Raw genomic sequence first — 19461 nt, forward strand, 5'->3', positions numbered from 1 at the left:
GTGGTCAAGAAAAATGCCCGTTGCCTTACATACTGGTTAGTGCCAAAAATTTGGTTTAAAATATTTCAACCCTTGAAATGTTTTACGTCCATGTTGTTAGTTACACAAAGAACACATACAAATACAATTATTTTGCCATAAGTTTTGGCAAATTATAACCATTAACTAAACAAACAGGAGTAAGCATGTTATTTTTGAGATAGGGTCTTGCTCTGTTGCCCAGGCTGGAGTGCAGTGGCACGATCATGGCTCACTGCACCCTGATCCTCCCACTCCAGCCTCCCGAGCAGCTGGGACCACAGGCACACACCACCATTCCTGGCTGATTTCTGTATGTTTTGCAGGGATGGGCTTTGGAATGTTGCCCAGGCTAGTCTCAAATGCTGGGAACTCAAGCAATCTGCCTGCCTTGGCTTCCCAAACTGCTGAGGTTAGAGGCATGAGCCACCATGCCTGGCCTAATCATTTTTAAAGAGTCTGCATTTATTATCGTTATTTTTTTCTAATTGAGATGGGGGTCTTGCTCTGTTGCCCCGGCTGGAGTGCAGTGGTGCCATCTCAGCTGACAGCAACCTCTGCCTCCCGGGCTCAAGTGATTCTCCCACCTCAGCCTCCCAAGTAGCTGGGACTACAGGTGCACACCACCAGGCTCAGCTAATTTTTTGTACTTTTGGTGAAGACAAGATGTACAAAAGGCATTTCTGTACATTTTGCCATGTTGTCCAGGCTGACCTTGAACCCTTGGGCTCAAGCCATACACCTGCCCTGGGTTCCCAAATTACTGCAGTTATAGGCATGAGCTATCGTGCCCAGTCCTTCATTATGTGCTGTGGCTTAATATTAAAATAAGGAAAGGGAGGAGCCCAAAGGAGCACGTTGGCAGAAAGGGCTCCCTTGTCAACAACTTGCTAGCATGGCATTCACTCCCTTGCCTGGCTGGCACTGCGTTCTTTCGATGAAGAACACGTTATGTGTCAATGAGAAACAGAAACGACATAGGAACACCCTGTCTCTACAAACACTTAAAAATTAGCTGGGTGTGGTGGCGAGCACCTGTGGTCCCAGCTGCTTGAGGTTGAAGTGGGAGGACCGCGTGAGCCCAGGTGGTCACAGCTGCAGTGAGCCAAGAGCTGCCATCATGATGCTGAATTCCAACCTTGGTGACAGAGCAAGACCTTGTCTCAAAACAAAAAGCAACGAAAACCCAAAATGATGCACTCTAAGTTCTGTCCTTTAAATTCCAGTACCTTCATTTGTAAAGGTATGTAAAGGTGAAACTCAGGAGCTGCCTGTAGTAATGTGGACGTACGCTTGACCTCAGCTCTGATCTGAAGCACGTCCTTCTGTCTCACTGCTTGCCAAGACTAAGCTAAATTTCAGAAGTAAAAATACTCCCGAAAATGTTGTACATTTTCAACTATTCGTATTGTACCTTAAGTTTCTTTGGTATTGGAGCAAAAATACTGGGTCATTTAAAGTGATATGTAGCTTCAACGTGGGATGTAAGGTGATTCAGGTCCTTTGAGAAGACAAGCTTGCAACAACGGCATGAATAATGTTGGAATCAAAATCACAGAAACTAAACACCAAATAGCATAGGTTCAATCCGTGTCTCTAACAAGTATCTGGATAACTAAACTTTCTGCTTTACTTGGGTGTGAAGATCATGAAATGTAGTTTATAATTATTTGGGCAGAGAAAATAGAGAATTGGGGTAGTTATGTAAAATTCAAGATTAAAGAAAAGCAGTATTATATAGCAGAAATATAAATTGGCTATTACCTTCAGTAATTTAGATCAGGGGTTGGCAGGTCCCTGCACCAAATCTGGTCTGTTGTTCTTGTAAATAAAGTTTTATTGGTAGACAGTCATACGCACTTGCTGTCACCCATGGCTGAGGGCAGAGTTGAGTGGTTGTGAGAGACCTTATGGCCTGCAGGAACTAAAATACTAGCTGGCACCTTGCAGGCAAAGTTTATGACCTGATTCGGGTAGCTGCCTAAACTGTCCAATTCGCTTGTTCTAAAACAATCCAATAATGTAGCACACTTATCTGAAGATTTGAGAATATGCATGCAACAGCCTAATCAGAAGAAAAGTCCAATTCCACCCATAGGGTTACAAACTCTTCCCTTTTCCCTACAAGGAATTAAATGAATAAAACTGTGTGAGATTTTACTGGTATGTATCATATGTATCAATCTTGATGAAAAGTTAAAAATGTGTATTTATACAGATACATAGTGTTACTTTTCATGCACTGTTTTCGGACTTCTGGTTCACAAAATCTGCATTTCTGCACCATGATTTTGAAGGCAAAAACCCAACTTCTGGGCTAGCGGTCAATTCTGAGGCGCCCAGCATGTTCAGGAGGCAGCGTCGGGGAGCGTGTCCCTTACCTGGAGGGGTGTAGGCGTCCATGGAGGTCTACACGACCAGGGACCTGCGTTTGGAAGGCATAGGCACCGCCATCTTCTGCTCTTTGTGTCTGGCCAGAGCCGCCTGGACAGCTTCCGTGTGGACGTCTGAAATGGAGAGAGCTCAGTCACTCAGTTCTCAGCTTAGGTCCCAGAGGCCAAGCTGCACCCTCCTCTCTGTCCCCGCAGCACGGTTCATCCACCTTCTGAAACTCACCAACAGATGGGTGGGTGAGGAAAGAAAATCAGTGTTTACAGTTCCATAAAGACATTAAAATTTATTCACAGACTTTTAATTATTCATTTTATTAACTGTAGAATCCATATCCGCAAGCAAACACTGGGTGTAAACTGCACTGAGATTTTTCTTTTTAGGGTGAATGCACCTTGATCTTTGGAGATTCTTTGTAGGTCACACGTTTGAGCCTCCAAATCCTTTCACTGTACCGTTGAGAGGCGTGTGCACGCCTCGCACCCCAACTCACACAGCCACGGTCGCAGCTCAGCTCAACACCGGCCATGGGCCAGGACTGTGTTGGCTATGGATATGGTTTGGCTGTGTCCCCACCCAAATCTCAACTTGAATTCTACATCCCAGAATCCCCATGTGTCGTGGGAGGGACTTAGGGAGAGGTAACTGAATCACTGGGTCCCGTCTTTCCTGTGCTATTCTCGTGATAGTGAATAAGTCTCATGAGATCTGATGGCTTATCGGGGTTTCCGCTTTTGCTTCTACCTCGTTTTCTCTTGCTGCTGACATGTAAGAAGTGCCTTTCGCCTCCCACCATGATTCTGAGGCCTCCCCAGCCATGCGGAACCGCAACGCCAACTAAATCTTTTTCTTCCCAGTTTCGGGTATGTCTTTATCAGCAGCATGGAAATGGACTAAAACAACCATTAAGACATTTTGTGGCTATTAACCCATTACATTAATTCCACACATTCACTGAATGCCTTCTCTGTAAGTCCTTACGGGTTGGGGTCGCAGTGGTGATAAGGCAGACAGTCTCATGGCATCTCACGCAGGCCACTTCTTAAGGGATGAGACAAGTGATAGATGGGCTAGAGAATTAAAGCAGAGACAGATGCAGCAGCAACTCCAAACTGTGAAGCCAGGGAAGAACCCTCTTAACACAGAATCGGAACAACAGGAATGAAACATACCGGCTGTCAAGACGAGAATCTTCGAGACACAGGCAAAAATCCGCTCAAAGGCCCTAAACTGTCAGTGAGAACGGTGTTAGCAGAATAAAACCACCACCACCAAAAATGGCCAGCGTGAGTGAAGACGAGTTGGGGCAGTTTTCTCTGAAGCTGCGAGAATGATCCCACTGAAAGAGAATCAGACGTGGCTTTCTGGCTTAAAACCCCCAAGCTGCCACCTGAGACAGGACCCAGACCCTCAGCATCACGCCCACAAGCAGCTCATCGCACTGCTTGGTCTTGTCAGCCTTTGTGCACACTTCTCTCCCTAACTAGATAAAGAGCCTGGTCATCTGGCCACTATTTCTAATTCCCAGGTCAAAAACCATTATGTGACTGACTTGGCTCATGGCCGAAAACTGAAGGGATCAATGAGGTGACAGTCCACTCACTTCCACAAATCGCTTTTTGTTTTGCATATTCTCCGTTTTAAACTTTTTGGATGTAATTTCAAAGACACAGAAAATCTGCAAGACCAGCGTAGTGAATTTCCACATAACTTACCAGGCTCAACTTAGGCCCAACTGCTCCTATCTTACATCACTGCTTTCCCCCCTCCCCCATGAATTTTCTAAGTCAAATGAAAATAAATATCAGATACTATATCCTTCCATACCTAAATGTTTCAATGTATTTCCTAAACACAAGGATATGCTCTCACATTCACTTTCCTCAAGATCCGGAAATTTAACTGTCATATACAAAGTTCACTTTCAAATGCTGTCAACTGTCTCCATAATTTTCTTACTTTGTCTTCTTCTACGATCCAATCCAGGATGATGAATTGATTTGTCATGTGATTTTTACCCGTCCAGCATCCAAGTTTCTCAGGTTTTGTGTTTCCTGAAATTGGAAATGTTAAAGAATACAGGTCAGTTATTTCACAGCTTGTCCTTTATTTTGGTATCTTCCGGACTAGACTCAGGAGTATGCATTTTAGCAGGGACACCGCAGAAGTCTGTCTTACGTGACAATGTTAACATCGGCAACTCAGTGAAGGTGGTGCTTAAGTGCCTCCAAAGCAAAGATGCTACTTCTCGCGTTGAAATTAAGATTTGGGAGGAGACACCCTGACACTATGTGCATATTCTGTTTTCCATGAATTCTCCACTACTAGTTTTAGCATCCACTGATTTCCTGTCATTCCTTCTAAATCATTAGATCTTCCATATTCACTGAAAAATAATTTTATCTTTCAGCATTCATTTACATATGTCCATATATACTCACGGAGTCTGGCTTCGTGGGTTATGATTCATAGTTACAATGGTTTGTTCTGTTGCTCAACTGGTCCCAGATTTGACACCGGATTCCCCAGCCCTTAGACCAGGGCTCCTTCTAGTGAAGAACGGAGTTTGGAAGCTAAGAGTGGGCACCGGGTGCTGCTGGGCATTGCCGGCAAGTAGAACACACACACGCATGTACACGCATGTGCACCCACACCCATCCACAGGCACTTCTATCCCTGTCTACATCTGTCGGGAGCCACCAGCTGATACTTGTACCTCCTGCTGCAACCTAATCCCACGTGATCCATTCCAGGCTTTGGCCTTTTCTTATTTCTACCTCTTACCAAGAAAGAAACCTGGCACCTGCAGCACTCAATATATTCACTGATTTATTAAGCTTATTTGCTTAAGTCTGGAGATACAGAAATGCTTTCAGAATTGCTATCTAATACCACGGTGAAAAATCTATCGAGTTCAGTGCTCATTTGTAATTATTTTTTCATTGTTTTTTTGGAAGGTAGGGAGTACAAAGTATACACAGTGAAATGTTCAGATCTTGAGTACACTTGGCGCATTTCGATAAATGGAAATCTATTACCCTAATCAAATCTTTTGCATCAAAGTTCCCACAAGTCCCCTCCCAGTCAATCCCAGCCCTCAAGAGACAGCCACTGTTCATTCTCGAGGAGTGTTCTTGGCGCTCTTCCGTCACCCGAGACTCGCATAGATTCTCCGTTGTCACATGGACTCCACGGCGTGGTGTTCACTCTCTGCTCAGTTCAAGGCTCCTGGAACTCATCCCCGTTGTCTGTTTTGGTTTCAGCATTTTGTACGTTTTTCCTGCTGGGAACTAGGACAATGTATGAATATATCAGAATTTGCTCATGTTTCTCCAGATGAGAGAGATTTATGTTGTTTCCAGTTCTTGGCTATGACAATTTACTCTGGAGATAATGTGCATTCTTTTACAAGGACACACATTTTCTGCTCTCCTTGGTGAACGTCTACAGCATACCTGCTGAGCCATATGGTAAGTGTACACATTTTAAAGAAACTGCCACATTTGCTGAAGTGGCTGTGCCATTTTAAGTCTCCATCAGTCTGAGATCCAGTCTGTCATATCTTCACCAGCACCTGCTACTGTCCTCCCTTCTCCACTCTTGTGAAGGGGAACCTCGCGGGTTTAAGTTGTACTTACCCAATGACTCCCTGGTGAGCACCTCTCATGGGCCACTGGGCATCTGTATACATCTGTTGCGAAGAGTCCATCTTGCATGCTTGCAAAATTCACACCATTTCTGGTTGTTTGTACATTTCCTAAAATGTTCTAAATAAGGCCCTGTGTCTTCTGTACATCAAGCATCTCCCCCTGCTTCCAAGTCTTTATGCCTTTTAGTTCTCCTAACTAACTTCACGGACGAGGGCCCCAGTGTGCACCATGCGAACCTGAAGCACGGAGAATGGCCATGCTCCCGACACCCCTGACTGTGGGCAGAGCTCCCCGGCTGCCACCACCGAGGAGGGGGGTCAGCTCTTGTTTTTCAGGAGTGGCCTTTATCAAACGGAGAAAGTTCCCTTCTGTTCCTGATGTGATAGGAAATTCGTATAAGGACTATTAAATTTCAACAGATGTTTTCCAGTGTCTACCGGGAGGATAAAATGGGTTTTCTGCTTTATTTTTTGTTAATATGGTGAATTACATTGATTTTTGAATGATGAGCCAAATGTGCAATGCAAAACTACAGATCATGAGAACAAACTCTAAGTGTTCATGGTATTCTTATCCCTTTTACATATTTCTGGGTTTGATTTAGTAAGAATTTGTTCAAAGCTTTGGCATCTGTATGTCAACAAGAGTGAAAGGCGTGAGATTTTGCCTCACATGCAAACTAACAAAGGGGGCCAGCACCACCCCAATGCACTGAAAGAGCCAGGACATTTCCAGGCCAGAAACAAAGGGCTTGTCACACACAGTGGGGCAGCAGGACCCACTCACCCCTGTCGATATTCAGGATCACACAGTGGGGCAGCAGGACCCACTCGCCCCGGTCAATACTCAGCAACGTCCTGTATCCCTGTACAACGACAAGATGTTATTTAGGCAAAACAAAATTAACGATCATGTCAAGAACTGCTTACATTTTTCTCTTCTGAGAAAATTTGTTTTTAGCAACCATGGCTCTCAAGGCACTCACTTGCACATTATACATAATACTGCTTGTGGCCAAAGTCATGGTACCTTCCTATTCTTATTTACCAAGAGTTCTGAAAGGTGAGTATTTTAAAGAGAAAAGAGGTATGTGGCTTACCCCAGGCTAAGGAGTGAGTTAGCTGGACAATTCTTGTGAAATATGTGCTTTTTCTAATTAGAAAATCTGAGAACAAGGTATCAGTGTGAGTCTGTTATCTCCATGAAGGAGTGAAATGGATGCTGGGAAATTGAAGGAGCTTCAGAACGGGAATCTCACAACCTCAAATGGGGAGACCAGCAATTGGGAAAGCAGTCACTCTGATTCATGGAGTTTTCGGAGATTCACGTCCACTCCGTCCTGCATTTGAGCGACTTTTCTTCTTGTGATGTGGACCCGATAGAAGAGAGGTCCCACGTAGACATTCGGCATTTGTGAGGGTCTGGCACCGTGACTCACTTCTACAGATTTAACATGTTTGTGTATAAATTACAATGGCTCAACTCTATAAAAACTGATAGCAGTTATGGATCAATTCCCTCATTTCTCACTTGGGCCACACTTCCTGTTTCTGCAAGAACATATCGCTTGGCTAGAAGGCACGATGTTGACATTGAAAGGAAAAAGGACCTTGTATAAAAATGATGTAGAGAATTCTTCTCAAAGGCCACTGGGACACACACTGTGTTGGTGACCAGCTGTCTACCGGCGCGGCAGCGAGAGAGACAGAGCTGCACGCGTGAGCAGTCACAGCTCCCGTGACCCACACCAAGACCCCCAGGGTGATGAAAGGCCAACCAGCAGCCTTGGAACGTACACTTCCTTCCCAAAATAGCTTCCCGAGAAACAACAAACAGTGATAATTGCAGGCATTTCTATGACTGGGAAGCAAGAAACCCTCCCAGTCCTGTTCCTTCTACACCACATCCAGAACAGGCGTACACCCGGTGTAGAAAGCTCCCAAGGCCTGAACAGATCATTCGATTCTAATTCAGACTGACCTAATCTCTGCAGTGCAGTCCTACAAACAGACTTTCCAAAAGTTACCAAACCACTACCTCAAACCTCATGCTTTCTCTGCTTCGAAAGAGGACATGCGGCTCGGTTTATACAGCCACCAGCACACACACAGGGTATTATCTTATTGCCCTTCAGTGCCAAGAAGAATCCTGTGGTCTCTCACAGTAAAAACAAAACCACAGCCACCACAACCCAGCTTTTCAAGTTGCAGGGAGTTTTACAGCCTCTTTCTATGTCGTCTTCCTTTTTGCCCCAAACTGGATATTCTTTTTACTTTCTCCTTATTTCCTGAATATAATTTGATCAATATAATCAAAGTGCTTGTGTTAGAAGCAACTTTACTTAAAAAGAATTCAAAGAACTACATCAAAATATTAAGAGTAGCCATTTCAGGGTGACAAGAGAACAATATATTGTTTTTGTTCATTATTTCCAACATTTGCGAAGTTTTTTGCCTTGAGTGTAGTCACTTTTGCAATCAGAGGTTACAGTGCTTGATGGAATGAGGCCATGAAGCGCACACACCACCGAGTTTCTAACACAGAGCAATCTGTGAGGAAGGATGGAGACACAGGAAAGGTTCATTTTAAAGCAATGCAAGTGTTTTTTTCATAAAGGCAAAAGACGTTTTTTAAAGTGTTTGTATCATACACAAGTCTGCTAAATTTGGTCAAAAAACAGAGAAAACAGTAACAGAAGAACACTTTAGCCCACAAGGAGACCAGCACACCCAGCTCGAGACCACTCCAGATGAGGCGTGGAGAGTGGTTTCCTCACAGCTGACCCACAGGATCGGGTAACACAAGCAGAAGGGAAACATGGGGACCACAGAGACATCAGACTGTGGACTTCATAGCAAGAGACAGCAACACAAACTAGCGGAGTAATTAAAAACTATGGTAAAAAGAGGTCCACATTCTATTTTAACCTGAAATCAGTGGCACGGGGACCACCACACCACCCTGCAGTTGCCTCCTCCCTCCCCCACACACAGCAGCCTCCTGGGACAACATCCTACTTCCAACTTGCAGTTGCCTCCCGTCCCACCCCCCCACAGTGGCCCCCTACGACAACATCGTACTTCCACCCTGCAGCTGCCTCCCATCCCCAACACACAGCAGCCTCCTGGGACAACCTCCTACTTGCCGGCCACAGCCTGGAGCCCCCAAAGCATGGAGGGGCTTAGCGAGCCACACAACATTCCCCCTTCACACCTGGGAAGTCAGCCCCTCACTGAAGTGGGTCCTGCGCCCACCAGCTGTGCACGATCAGAGGTGTGAGGTTATGGACCTGGTCACCAACTGTGCAGAGAGGCGTGAGGTCATGGACCTAGTCGCCCGTTGTGCACGATCAGAGGTGTGCAAGGTTCCAGACCTGGTCACCTGCTATGCACAATCAGAGGTGTGAGGTGATGGACCCGGTCACCCGCTGGGTATGAATAGAGGTGTGGGTGGTTAGTGACCTGGTCACCAGCTCTGCACAATCAGAGCCATGTGAAGTTACAGACCTGGTCACCAGCTGCACCCAATCAGAAGCTTTTGAGGTTAGGGACCTGGTCACCTGCTGTGCACAGAAGTGTGAGGTTATGGACCTCATCACCCGCTGTGCATGATCAGAGGTGGGCCAGGTTAGGGACCATGTGCGTGGTGATGGACCTGATCAGCAGCCAAGACACCTGACGTTTCCAGTGTCATCCCGGCTTCTTTCAAAACTGGAAAAGTCTTCAGATATTTCCCAAAAGCTTGTCCATCTTTGAAAACGATATGCGTGTGCACAGGTGATACCGATGACTGAAGATTGAAGTTTAGAGCATTCCAGCCCCATGCCCATGTCCCATCCCATCTGCGAAAACTTGAGCACAAACATCTCCCTCTCTGAAGCTCCCTGAACCCTGTGGCAGGCCTGAGACTCAGGTCCAGTGTCCTGTCAGTTACACTGAACAAAATGTAATTCAACACTGGCCATGGGCCCTGTGCTTTAAAAACCACATATAAATCTCCCAAAGAACTACAATCTATGAAAGCTTTCATGGCTAGTATTTTAGGAAGACTGATCAGTCTTGACCTAAATCAAAGCCGACACTGCCCAAATTCACTCTAACCCCAGCTTCGTGCACAGGCAGCCATCGCCTGGCCGTCAGGGTGACCAGCAGCCTGGGCACAGACAGGACCAGCGCCGGTCCCTCCCTGCACCTTAAGGGGGCTTCTGAGCTGCTGTCCATGATCAGTGATGGTGACGCCCAGAGCAGCTTTCCGGGAAAGCAGTAAACCTTTCAGGTCCTCACCTCACGAGGATGGCCATGTATAAATCAACCGCCTTTGTTACTGCCCTGCCATTCTCAAAGAGGGGATGGGTTAAACTTCTTTATCCACATGCCCAACACAAGGCACACCTGCTCCAGCACGAGGCTCATCTACTTAATCCCGGGAAACTCACACAACCCACAATCAGAGGCCGCACACAATCAGAGGCCGCGCACAATCCGAGACTGAGCACAATCAGAGACCACACACAATCAGAGACCACACACAGAGACCCACACAATCAGAGGCCACAAAGAGGCCAGAGGCCACAATCAGAGACTATACACAATCACAGGATGTGCACAATCAGAGGCCATGCACAGTCTCTGCAACCTCATCAGAAACTGTTTCTGACCATTCACCTGAGGCCACCAAGTTTAAATGAGAGGCCCAGGTTTTAAAAGACAGCAGGAGTTCTCTGAAGGCAAACTCCGTGCATTCCACCATCAGCACCATTTGTGCCTGTCACGGTCAGGAAGAACCACAACCACGTCTCGGTGCCCTTGCAGTGCAGGGCGCTGCGTTTCTCCCCCTTTCCAAACCCGCGGCGGCTCCTGGCGACCCAGCGCCTCTGCTCAGCCACACGCCCCCAAGGCCTTCCTCCCTCACCCCACAGGGGAGCTCCCGCAGCCGGGCTATCTGGCTCATCACTCCGATTCAGTCACTTACACCCTCATTCCAGGCTGAAAATCTCTTCTGAAAATATCCAAATCTTACCCACGTCAGGCTCCATCTTTTCCCCAGAGCTCCTCATCCCCTCCAGAGCAGCAGCCCTGGTGCCCGTGCAGCCGGGGCCTGTGGGCAGATCCGTGGGCTCAGAATGCCCAGCCCCTCAGCCCCTCTGTGTGTCCCCTTACTCCCTGCTCCCTGGCGTTAATGCCCTCCGTCTTCGATTTCCTGATAGGCAAAAGGGGGTTAATTCTAAGAGTGCTAACCGAACTGGATCACTTAACACCATGTCGGGCCCAGAATACCCCTTGATCAATGACAGGTATTGCTGCGCTGTTACCATTGCGCTGGGTCCAGGTTTCCTGTGAGCCCTTTAGGCTCTTTGCCGTAAAGGCCACTCAATGGTCCTGTCCAAGCCTGTCTGTGGCAGATGGACAGGTGAGTGGCCGATGCACACGTGTGATGCTGAATGGGATCGTGCAAAGCTGGCCCCGCGTATTGTGGTCAACGTAAGAAAAAAGTCGCCCATGCTTGCTTGCTGCTGCCCTGCGGTGTCCAGAAGGAGCCGCTTAAAGGCAACTGCGCCGCACCTACCTTCTTGGAAGGAGACGGCAAGACCAGATTGGCTGGAGCTGGGAAGTTGTGCCCTACAGATCAGGGCTGCGTAACCCAGGGAAGGCATCACTCGAAACACGTGCTGGAGGGCAGCCAATCCGACCCGACCGTCCACCTCCAGGGTCAGCCATGGGGCTCCACTTGATGTGTCATCCTGATCACCCCTCACAGAGCAAATGAGCCTTTGACTTCAGCCTGTCCTAGGTACAACACCGACTCCCACCTCCCACGTCCTGAACCAGCCTGTTCCGGGGATTGCTGTGGAGGTAGAGGAGCAGGCCCAAGACATCTAGTGGCATTTCCTGGCAAGGACACTCACCATGCTCGACCATAAAACTCGGGTCAACTGGTTTTCGGAGGGACTGTAATTTACTTGTGGCACGCATGGATACTGATTGACCCAGGGAGGGGCACGGAGGAGGCTGAAGGAAAACCCATGGTGACTGCGCCAGGCATTCCCGCACACACCGACATCTTCAGACTAGGGCGGCGTCCTAGTCTTACAATCAAACCGAAAGCCCAGAGAAACTAGGGACCTTGTCCAAGACCAGCAACAGGTATGTGGGCAGCTGGGATTCAACTAAGTCCTTTCCTGGATCCATCCACGCTGCTCCCTGCCCCCACTCCCACCACCCCGCCATGGCCCCCGATAGACACAGCAGGTCTGAACATCAGGCACCCCGCACGCAGAGTACGGAGCAGAGCCGGCTTCCGCAGTGGGATCTCACACACATCCCACTCCCCTTCTTGCCGAATGCCTCGGGACTCTGTGCGGTCAAGTCTGCAGATGTGGCCTCACTCTGCGCTAGGAGATCTGGGTGGCCGGCAGCGTTTTGCAGAGTGCTCCTCCAGACGGGGCTCGTCGGCTGATCCATGAGACACAGGACACCTGAGAGAAGGGCCGACAAACCCCACAAAGTCGCTCCCAACATGGAGAGGAGAGGACCACAGCGGGGCTCTCGCAGTCCACGCTTTGGACAGGTCTTGCTGCAAACTGTGGTGCTCGTCAGGCGCGAGGAAGTTTCCCAGGGCAGGAGCTCTAAGTGACACAGCAAAAGCGACACAGGCGATGCAGCAGGATGTACTTCAGCTCAGGGCTCAGGAACCACGGGGTGCAGCGTGGCCTACAGCAAACCAGACACATCAGAAGCCAATGTCCCACCTTTTACATTCAGTGACATTGAACGGAGGGAGTTATCTGTAGCAATCATCTTCCTGGGGGACCCGTACAGCACGCATGACCACCGACACTGACCACGAGTCCTTCCTAGGTCCTGGGGGCTACCCCACTTTACACGCACGGTTCCATGCACAAATCTACGCGTGGCAGTTGTTAGCCCCAGCTTAGAGATGAGGAAAACGCTGCTGGAAAAGCTAAGTGAGAAAATCAGACTTCAGCACACCTGCCATCTCCAAGACCACTACTGCTCTATGTGCTAGGGTCTCAAGGGTTGGGTGTGTGGCATTTTAAGTGACTAATTGTAGGTGATTTTCTTCTCTCCTACACCTGTTTAGCCTGAACGTGCACGTACATGCTCTGCTGCAGGTGCACTGCCCTATGTAGACCAGCAATGCTCTTTCCTGCCTCGGGTTCTCGTTACTGCCTTCCGGAAAATCTCACCTGCTTTACAGCCAAGCCAGGTAGGCCTGGTCAGCCGCACAGTGAAACTCCTGCAGTGTCAGAGCTAAGTGCTGGCTGAGACTTTAACAGCGAAGACAGTGGAGTAATGGGGATAAACTGAGCAAAACTGTATTGTAACGCAGATGAACGTCTAGAAGCAAAAGAAACTGACACCCCTGAGAGCAGGCGACTGTCTCTTACTATGATGTTAATAGCAGCTTGCTGTTTCCAGTGTCTCCGTGTGCCAGGGTTTCCAGTCAGCGTTTGTGTTTATCTGCTCTTGGGCTACCTCATCAAACCTCTGCAGAGATCAAGGGTATCTAAATTGACCCAGTATCTGCAGGCTGGCTGCTCAGAGGCCGTGGTGTGGAACGGCCAGGACATCGCTTAGTCATACGGGGCACAAGCACGTCCCTTGCCACTCCTGTCTTTCTGTTTCATCAAACCCTCTTTTCTCCTGAATATTGACCATAGCAAAGTCATTAGCCTTCGAGATGCATTTGAAACATCAACTTGCTTTGTTCAAGAGGTTTAAGACACACGTAAGTCTTTCTTGCCATGCTCAACACACACAGCCGGCCATTTCTGAAGTCAGTGTTTCTGGAACAAAAGCCTTGGCCTGCCCCAGTGAACATTCACACTGAGCACACTGTCGCAAGGCTGCTTGGCCAACCAGCAGGGGGCAGGAGAGAGCTGCAGGGGCCACGTGGGGTCCCTGCAAGGGCGCCTCACTCCCTCAGTCAAGCGCGGTGCCTCCTGCCAATCCAGCGGCTTCCTCCAAGGGGAAGAGGCCTCTTCAGCTGCTACTGCACTGATTTCAGACGGCTCAGCCAATGGGGCAACAGATTCAACAGAGTTCTATGTTGTTTAAGGAAAACTTCTGTTACCAGGCAACCTTAGTACCATATTCAACGTAAAATAACCAACAACATTGTTTTCAAAACAACATGCTACTAGTGCCTTATCCTTCAATGCTGCTTAAACACGGAAAAGTATGAGGAAAAAAGAGCATGGCACTTACTTCTTAAAAAATAACACCTCTTCCAGGTTATTTTTACCCCTATCATAAAGACTTAGAACTATGGATTCCCTACAGGAATGTGGAGTGGGGTTGGATCCCCACACTGACCCAGACTCACCCCAGGTCAGTCATCCCCCCACCACGGGGTTCACACCTCTCCAGGCCCTGTCACCTCATCAAGGAAAGGTGGCGTCTCTGAGCTCTCTTCGCAGGAAGCACCCGAACGGGAGCTAGAGACACAGACACACCCACAACTACTTTGAAATCCTAAACATATTTAAGGACTTCATTATTAGCTTTTTAAAACTGTAAGAACAAAGTGACCCTGGTTTTAACCTCTCTGCCACAATAACACCGTGTACATCTGTCTTTTGCTATTTGTTCCTTCTCCAGCAGCTGCTGCCTGGCTGGCCGACTGCAGAAGAACAGCCTCTGGTACTCCCGGGAAGCCCTCGGTAAAAGCGTGAACACCACGATCACGTCTCAGGATGCCGCACATGTTAGGGTCGCCCACAGACCGCCATTCCCAGTGCCTAGAAGGCACTGAACGGGCCTCCTGCTCTTTGTAAATGTCAACTTTCCTAAGCTAAGTTGTGTTGAAAATTTTTAACTGCAGTCCACACGTACTTCTTTGTGTCTTGTTTTTATCCTAGAGGAATACTTTTATGGAAAATTAAGCTTGCAAGGTTGAAGGATTTTCTGAAAGTCGACTCCTAATCCTGGAAGAAAAAAAAAAATGGGCCAAATGTGGTGCTCACGCCTGTAATCCCAGCAGTTTCGGAGGTTGAGGCCAGGAGATTGCTTGAGCCCAGGAGCTCGAGACCAGCCTGGAAAACATGGCAAAACCCTGTCTCTATTAAAAATACCAATAATAATAATAATAAAGCTGGGCATGGTGACGTGTGTCTAGTCACAGCAACTCAGGAAGCTGAGGTGGGACGATCACCTGAGCCCAGGAGGTGAAGGCTGCAGTCAGCCCAGATTTGCATCACTGCACTCCAGCTTGGGCGACAGAGTGAGACACCGTCTCGAAAAAACGAAAAGCAAAAACAACTGTATAAATCATTATAGAAGGGAGCTGGCCAGGCGCAGTGGCTCACGCCTGTAATCCCAGCAATTTGGGAGGTCGAGGTGGGCAGATCACCTGAGGTCAGGAGTTTGAGACCAGCCTGGACACTATGGCAAAACCCCATCTCTAATAAAAATACAAAAATTAGCGGGGCATGGTGGTGGGTACCTGTAATCCCAACTACTGGGGAGGCTGAGGCAGGAGAATCACTTCAACCCTGGAGGCGGAAGTTGCAGTGGGCCGAGACTGCCTCACTGCACTCCAGCCTGGGCAACAAGAGTGAGAGTCCACTTCAAAAAATAAAAATAAAAATCAAGGGAGCTAATGTTTTTCATTTAAAGGAAGGGAGAAGAACATTCAGTATTTATACCTCTCAAGCACACATCTCCAGTGGTGTCCTAAAGTATTCAAGATACACATTCCTACAAATATAGCTCAAAACTACTCACCAAGTTACATGCTAAAAGCACATGCATTGTAAGAATGCTACATTATATTTTTTGAGCATCTGTATCCAATATTTTAGCATACTGGCAGTTTTCCCTTCAGGTGCTGTATGCCTAAATTATTACATGTTTAGTCCTTCATTTTAGAATTTATGACTATTATGCTTTAGGCAATAAACATAAGCTACTAAATTAATGACTTAGGGGAAAAGTTACTAAGTTAACTTGGAAGTTAAACTTTGCAAACTGAATTTGTTGGACCTCATTCAAGCTAGATGATCAGTTTTTTAAATTGTTTCCTGTGTGTTTCCCTCCAGGATGGAAATAGCTTCACTCTCATCCACTGTGCACACTGCAGCCCACGCCTCTCGTCCACCGCGCCACACTGCAGCCTGCAATTCACCCTGTACCAGGCTTTCCACACCGTACCTGAAAGTCACTAAGTATAACCAAGAAGGAAATGAAAAGCAGATAAATGACCTCCACCCCTACATCCAGCATGCAAATGTTAAACATTCATCAAAGTAAAACCAAAATCCCATGTTAGCTCACGATTGTAACTGGTAGAGTTATGTGCATGGCAATTTAAAAAGTCTAGTTAAGTAAAAACCTAATTGAGACTCTCAAGAAAGACATCTGCAAAGATTGACAGTGAGGAGAGGACTTCACTCTGCATCCAGCCTGTTCTGGAAGCCACGGCCAAATATCAGGTTGTATAGATCCGAAAAGCAGGAAAAAACAAGTGTTGAAAGGTGTACAGTCTCAGCAATGTACAAATTCGATGTAGGATGCTCAGAAACCTTGAATTTCCAATCAGGAAACAGCAGCATGAGCAAGTTTCCCAGCAGTGCCCACTTTCTACCTACGGCACGTGTAACAGTTACGCTGGCCACCTCCGGGGGAACAGAGGCTTCCTGGTCACATTCGCTCTGGCAGCCACACAGCTGGCCCCGCCAAACACCTGTCTAATACTGAGGAACCACTCTCTCCCTGGGCTTTGCTCACTCTAGCCAGGAGAGCATATTTACAGAGTACTTTACTGAGTCCTCGTTCAATGCGTCAAGCTTGTTGAAGGCAGGGCAACCCCATTCCTGGCCCAATTAAGTGAACTGAGCAGAGCAAATGCCTCCAGTTGCACGGCACTCAGTCACGACAGCAGTGGCCACTGTTCACAGGGCGCTGGCTTCGTGCCGAGAACAGTTACAAGCGTCTTCTCTCTGTCCGAGGAATGTGCACTGCAACCCTGTGGGGCCGTTTGCAACGTCCACCAGAGTTCTGAGGCAGCCAAGTCCAGGCTGTCCGTGGGCCTCGCCACATGGCCGTCCACATCCCCTGCAGATCAGACCTCACTGCAGGGACCACGGGTTCCAGGGCTGCCTTGAGGCACATACTCCCTTCACCACCTCCTCCTGGCCCCTGACATCAACCCTCACCACTGCTGCCAACACTTGATTTTCTCATGGCTCCTGAGGGGCCTGTTCTGCCCTTCCCTGCTCCCTGCGTCCGGCTTGGAGGGTGCCCACATCAACGCCAACGCTCACGTAAATCACCAACCTTTCCACGGGGCTTGATGCCTAGGAGTCTCAATATCAGAAAGTCAGATTCCTGTGCTTGTTGGAGAATTTCTTCCCATTGTACAAGGAGATAAAATTCTAGGTGCCTGCAATAACCTCATTTCCACAACGAAGCAACTTCAGTAGTAGCACAAAACAAAACAAAAAAAAAAGCTTTTTTTTTTTTTAAAACTTCTTTTATACAAGCTAAATACAATTTAATTTTTACATCCACGTTCTCATCAGCTCCCACCTGGTGAGCAGGCAAATAGTAATTTTCAAAGAAACAAATTGTTGCATAATTTTAACACTTAGCATTATCACTATTAAGCAAGATTTATCCCCAAAATACATGATGATCTTGTTCTCACGTTCAAAAATTGATTGTCACACAGTGAAATAACACTTAATGCAAAGGAAATTTTCTTTTCAGGTATCTGTTCTGGAAAAGAAAAAAAAAAGATTTCTGGCAAAGAGATAAACATTAATTATATAACAATCCAAAATGTCTCTGGGAAAAATGATGTCATCCAATTAGTTCTTTGAAGTGTTACAAATGCAGCTGAGTTTTAATAGTAATTTCTCCATAATTATCAAAAGAGTCTTTAAAAATCTTAGTGCTGAAATAACTATAAATGGATATAATACGCAAAGCAGAAGAGTTAACATTTGGGGTAGGATTTTGGCCCATATTTTTAACATATGCATAGTTATTCACCTAGTTGAAGCTTATCCCTCTCCTCCTAGGCTCTTCAAGACTGATTTTCAAACATAGACTGGCTTTTGGTACATGAAGGCAGCTTTAAAAGATGTCAGGATCAGGCCGGGCACAGTGGCTGAAGCCTGTAATCCCAGTATTTTAGGAGGGCAAGGTGGGCCGATCATTTGAGGCAAGGAGTTCGAGACCAGCCTGACCAATATGGCAAAACCCAGCCTATATTAAATATTTTTGTAATTAGCCAAGCGTGGTGGCACACACCTATAATCCCAGCTACTTGGGAGGCTGAGGCAGGGAGAACTGCTTGAAACCAGGAGGCAGAGGTTGCAGTGAGCCAAGATCGCACCACTGCACTCCAGCTTGGGCGACAAAGAGAGACGATCTCAAACTAGAACTTAGCCCTCAGGAAAAGCATTGAGCACCCCCCACCCAAACCAACCCAAGGAATCACATGGCAATGGTTATCATCTGATTTCGACAAATAAAGTTCTGTTCTGCCCTCTGAACACAATGGTAAACACCTGCCATCAGCCCACAGAAACTCCCAGGACCCAGTAACACTGGACTAGCAAGATCAATGGGCCACGTATGCAGGGTTCAGCAGCAGAAAGTCATGGCACCGAGAATGGTGTGTGCTCAAACCAGATTCCTTGCTTTCGGGGTGAAGGGGCTTCCCGGGAAAATCTAGTCCAGTGGGATGGTTTCCACTTCCACCATGAGGAGGAAATGGGGGGTTTCCTGAGGGCACTGACAGGACCTGGGTCTCTGCCCCTTTGTCCTCTGTCCTGTTATGGGATGAGGGTGGGCTGAAGGCAGGTTTCCCCTACATCTTCCGGGCAGGAGAGATGGAGCTGACAAGTGGACGACGCTTTTTCCAAAACATTCCCATGTTTATAACCTGTTATCAACCTGTTTTCCCTGGAGATCAGTGAAGCAGCATCATTGATTCTCTTCCATTAGGGACAACCCGGTGTTACGGGAGGCAGGAGACGACATGCGAGCTGGTCTGAGTCAGTCACTTGTGTCTGATCCCCAGCGTGGTCGTCTATCAAATGGGCGGCCCCACAGACCAGTGACTTTGAACCAGAGTTCCATGGAGGTTGCCCAAGGACAGGGAGGGGGAAGAGGGGGAAGAGGGGGAAGAGGAGGAAGAGGAGGGAGGAGGTAGAGGAGGGAGGAGGAAAGGGAGGAAGGAAGGAAGAAGGGGAGGAAGGAAGGAAGAAGGGGAGGAAGGAAGGAAGAAGGGGAGAGGAAGGAAGGAAGAAGGGAAAGGGAAGGAAGAAGGGGAGGGGCGGAAGAGGAGTGTGGAGGGAGGAGTGTGGAGGGAGGAGTGTGGAGGGAGCACTGTGGAGGGAGCACTGTGGAGGGAGCAGTGTGGAAGGAGGAGC

General features: G+C 47.7%; 1 protein-coding gene across 33 annotated transcripts in view; it reads right to left on the minus strand.

The window, feature by feature from the left end:
• Positions 1-19461, minus strand: part of LOC139361223 (disco-interacting protein 2 homolog C-like) — a 173525-nt gene that overhangs the window by 56787 nt on the left and 97277 nt on the right. For 9 of the 33 annotated variants that reach the window (XM_071089753.1, XM_071089750.1, XM_071089752.1 and 6 more), the window contains one exon: positions 2400-6924. In XM_071089753.1, coding sequence (XP_070945854.1) covers positions 2400-2421 — 22 coding nt within the window. In that variant the 5' untranslated portion in view covers positions 2422-6924. Of the gene's footprint in view, positions 1-2399; positions 9005-19461 lie in introns of those variants that run through there. The other 24 variants (XM_071089769.1, XM_071089768.1, XM_071089772.1 and 21 more) reach the window with 16 other exon arrangements.

This window comes from Macaca nemestrina, unplaced genomic scaffold (genome assembly GCF_043159975.1).
Source record: "Macaca nemestrina isolate mMacNem1 unplaced genomic scaffold, mMacNem.hap1 Scaffold_108, whole genome shotgun sequence".
Lineage (NCBI taxonomy): Eukaryota > Metazoa > Chordata > Mammalia > Primates > Cercopithecidae > Macaca > Macaca nemestrina.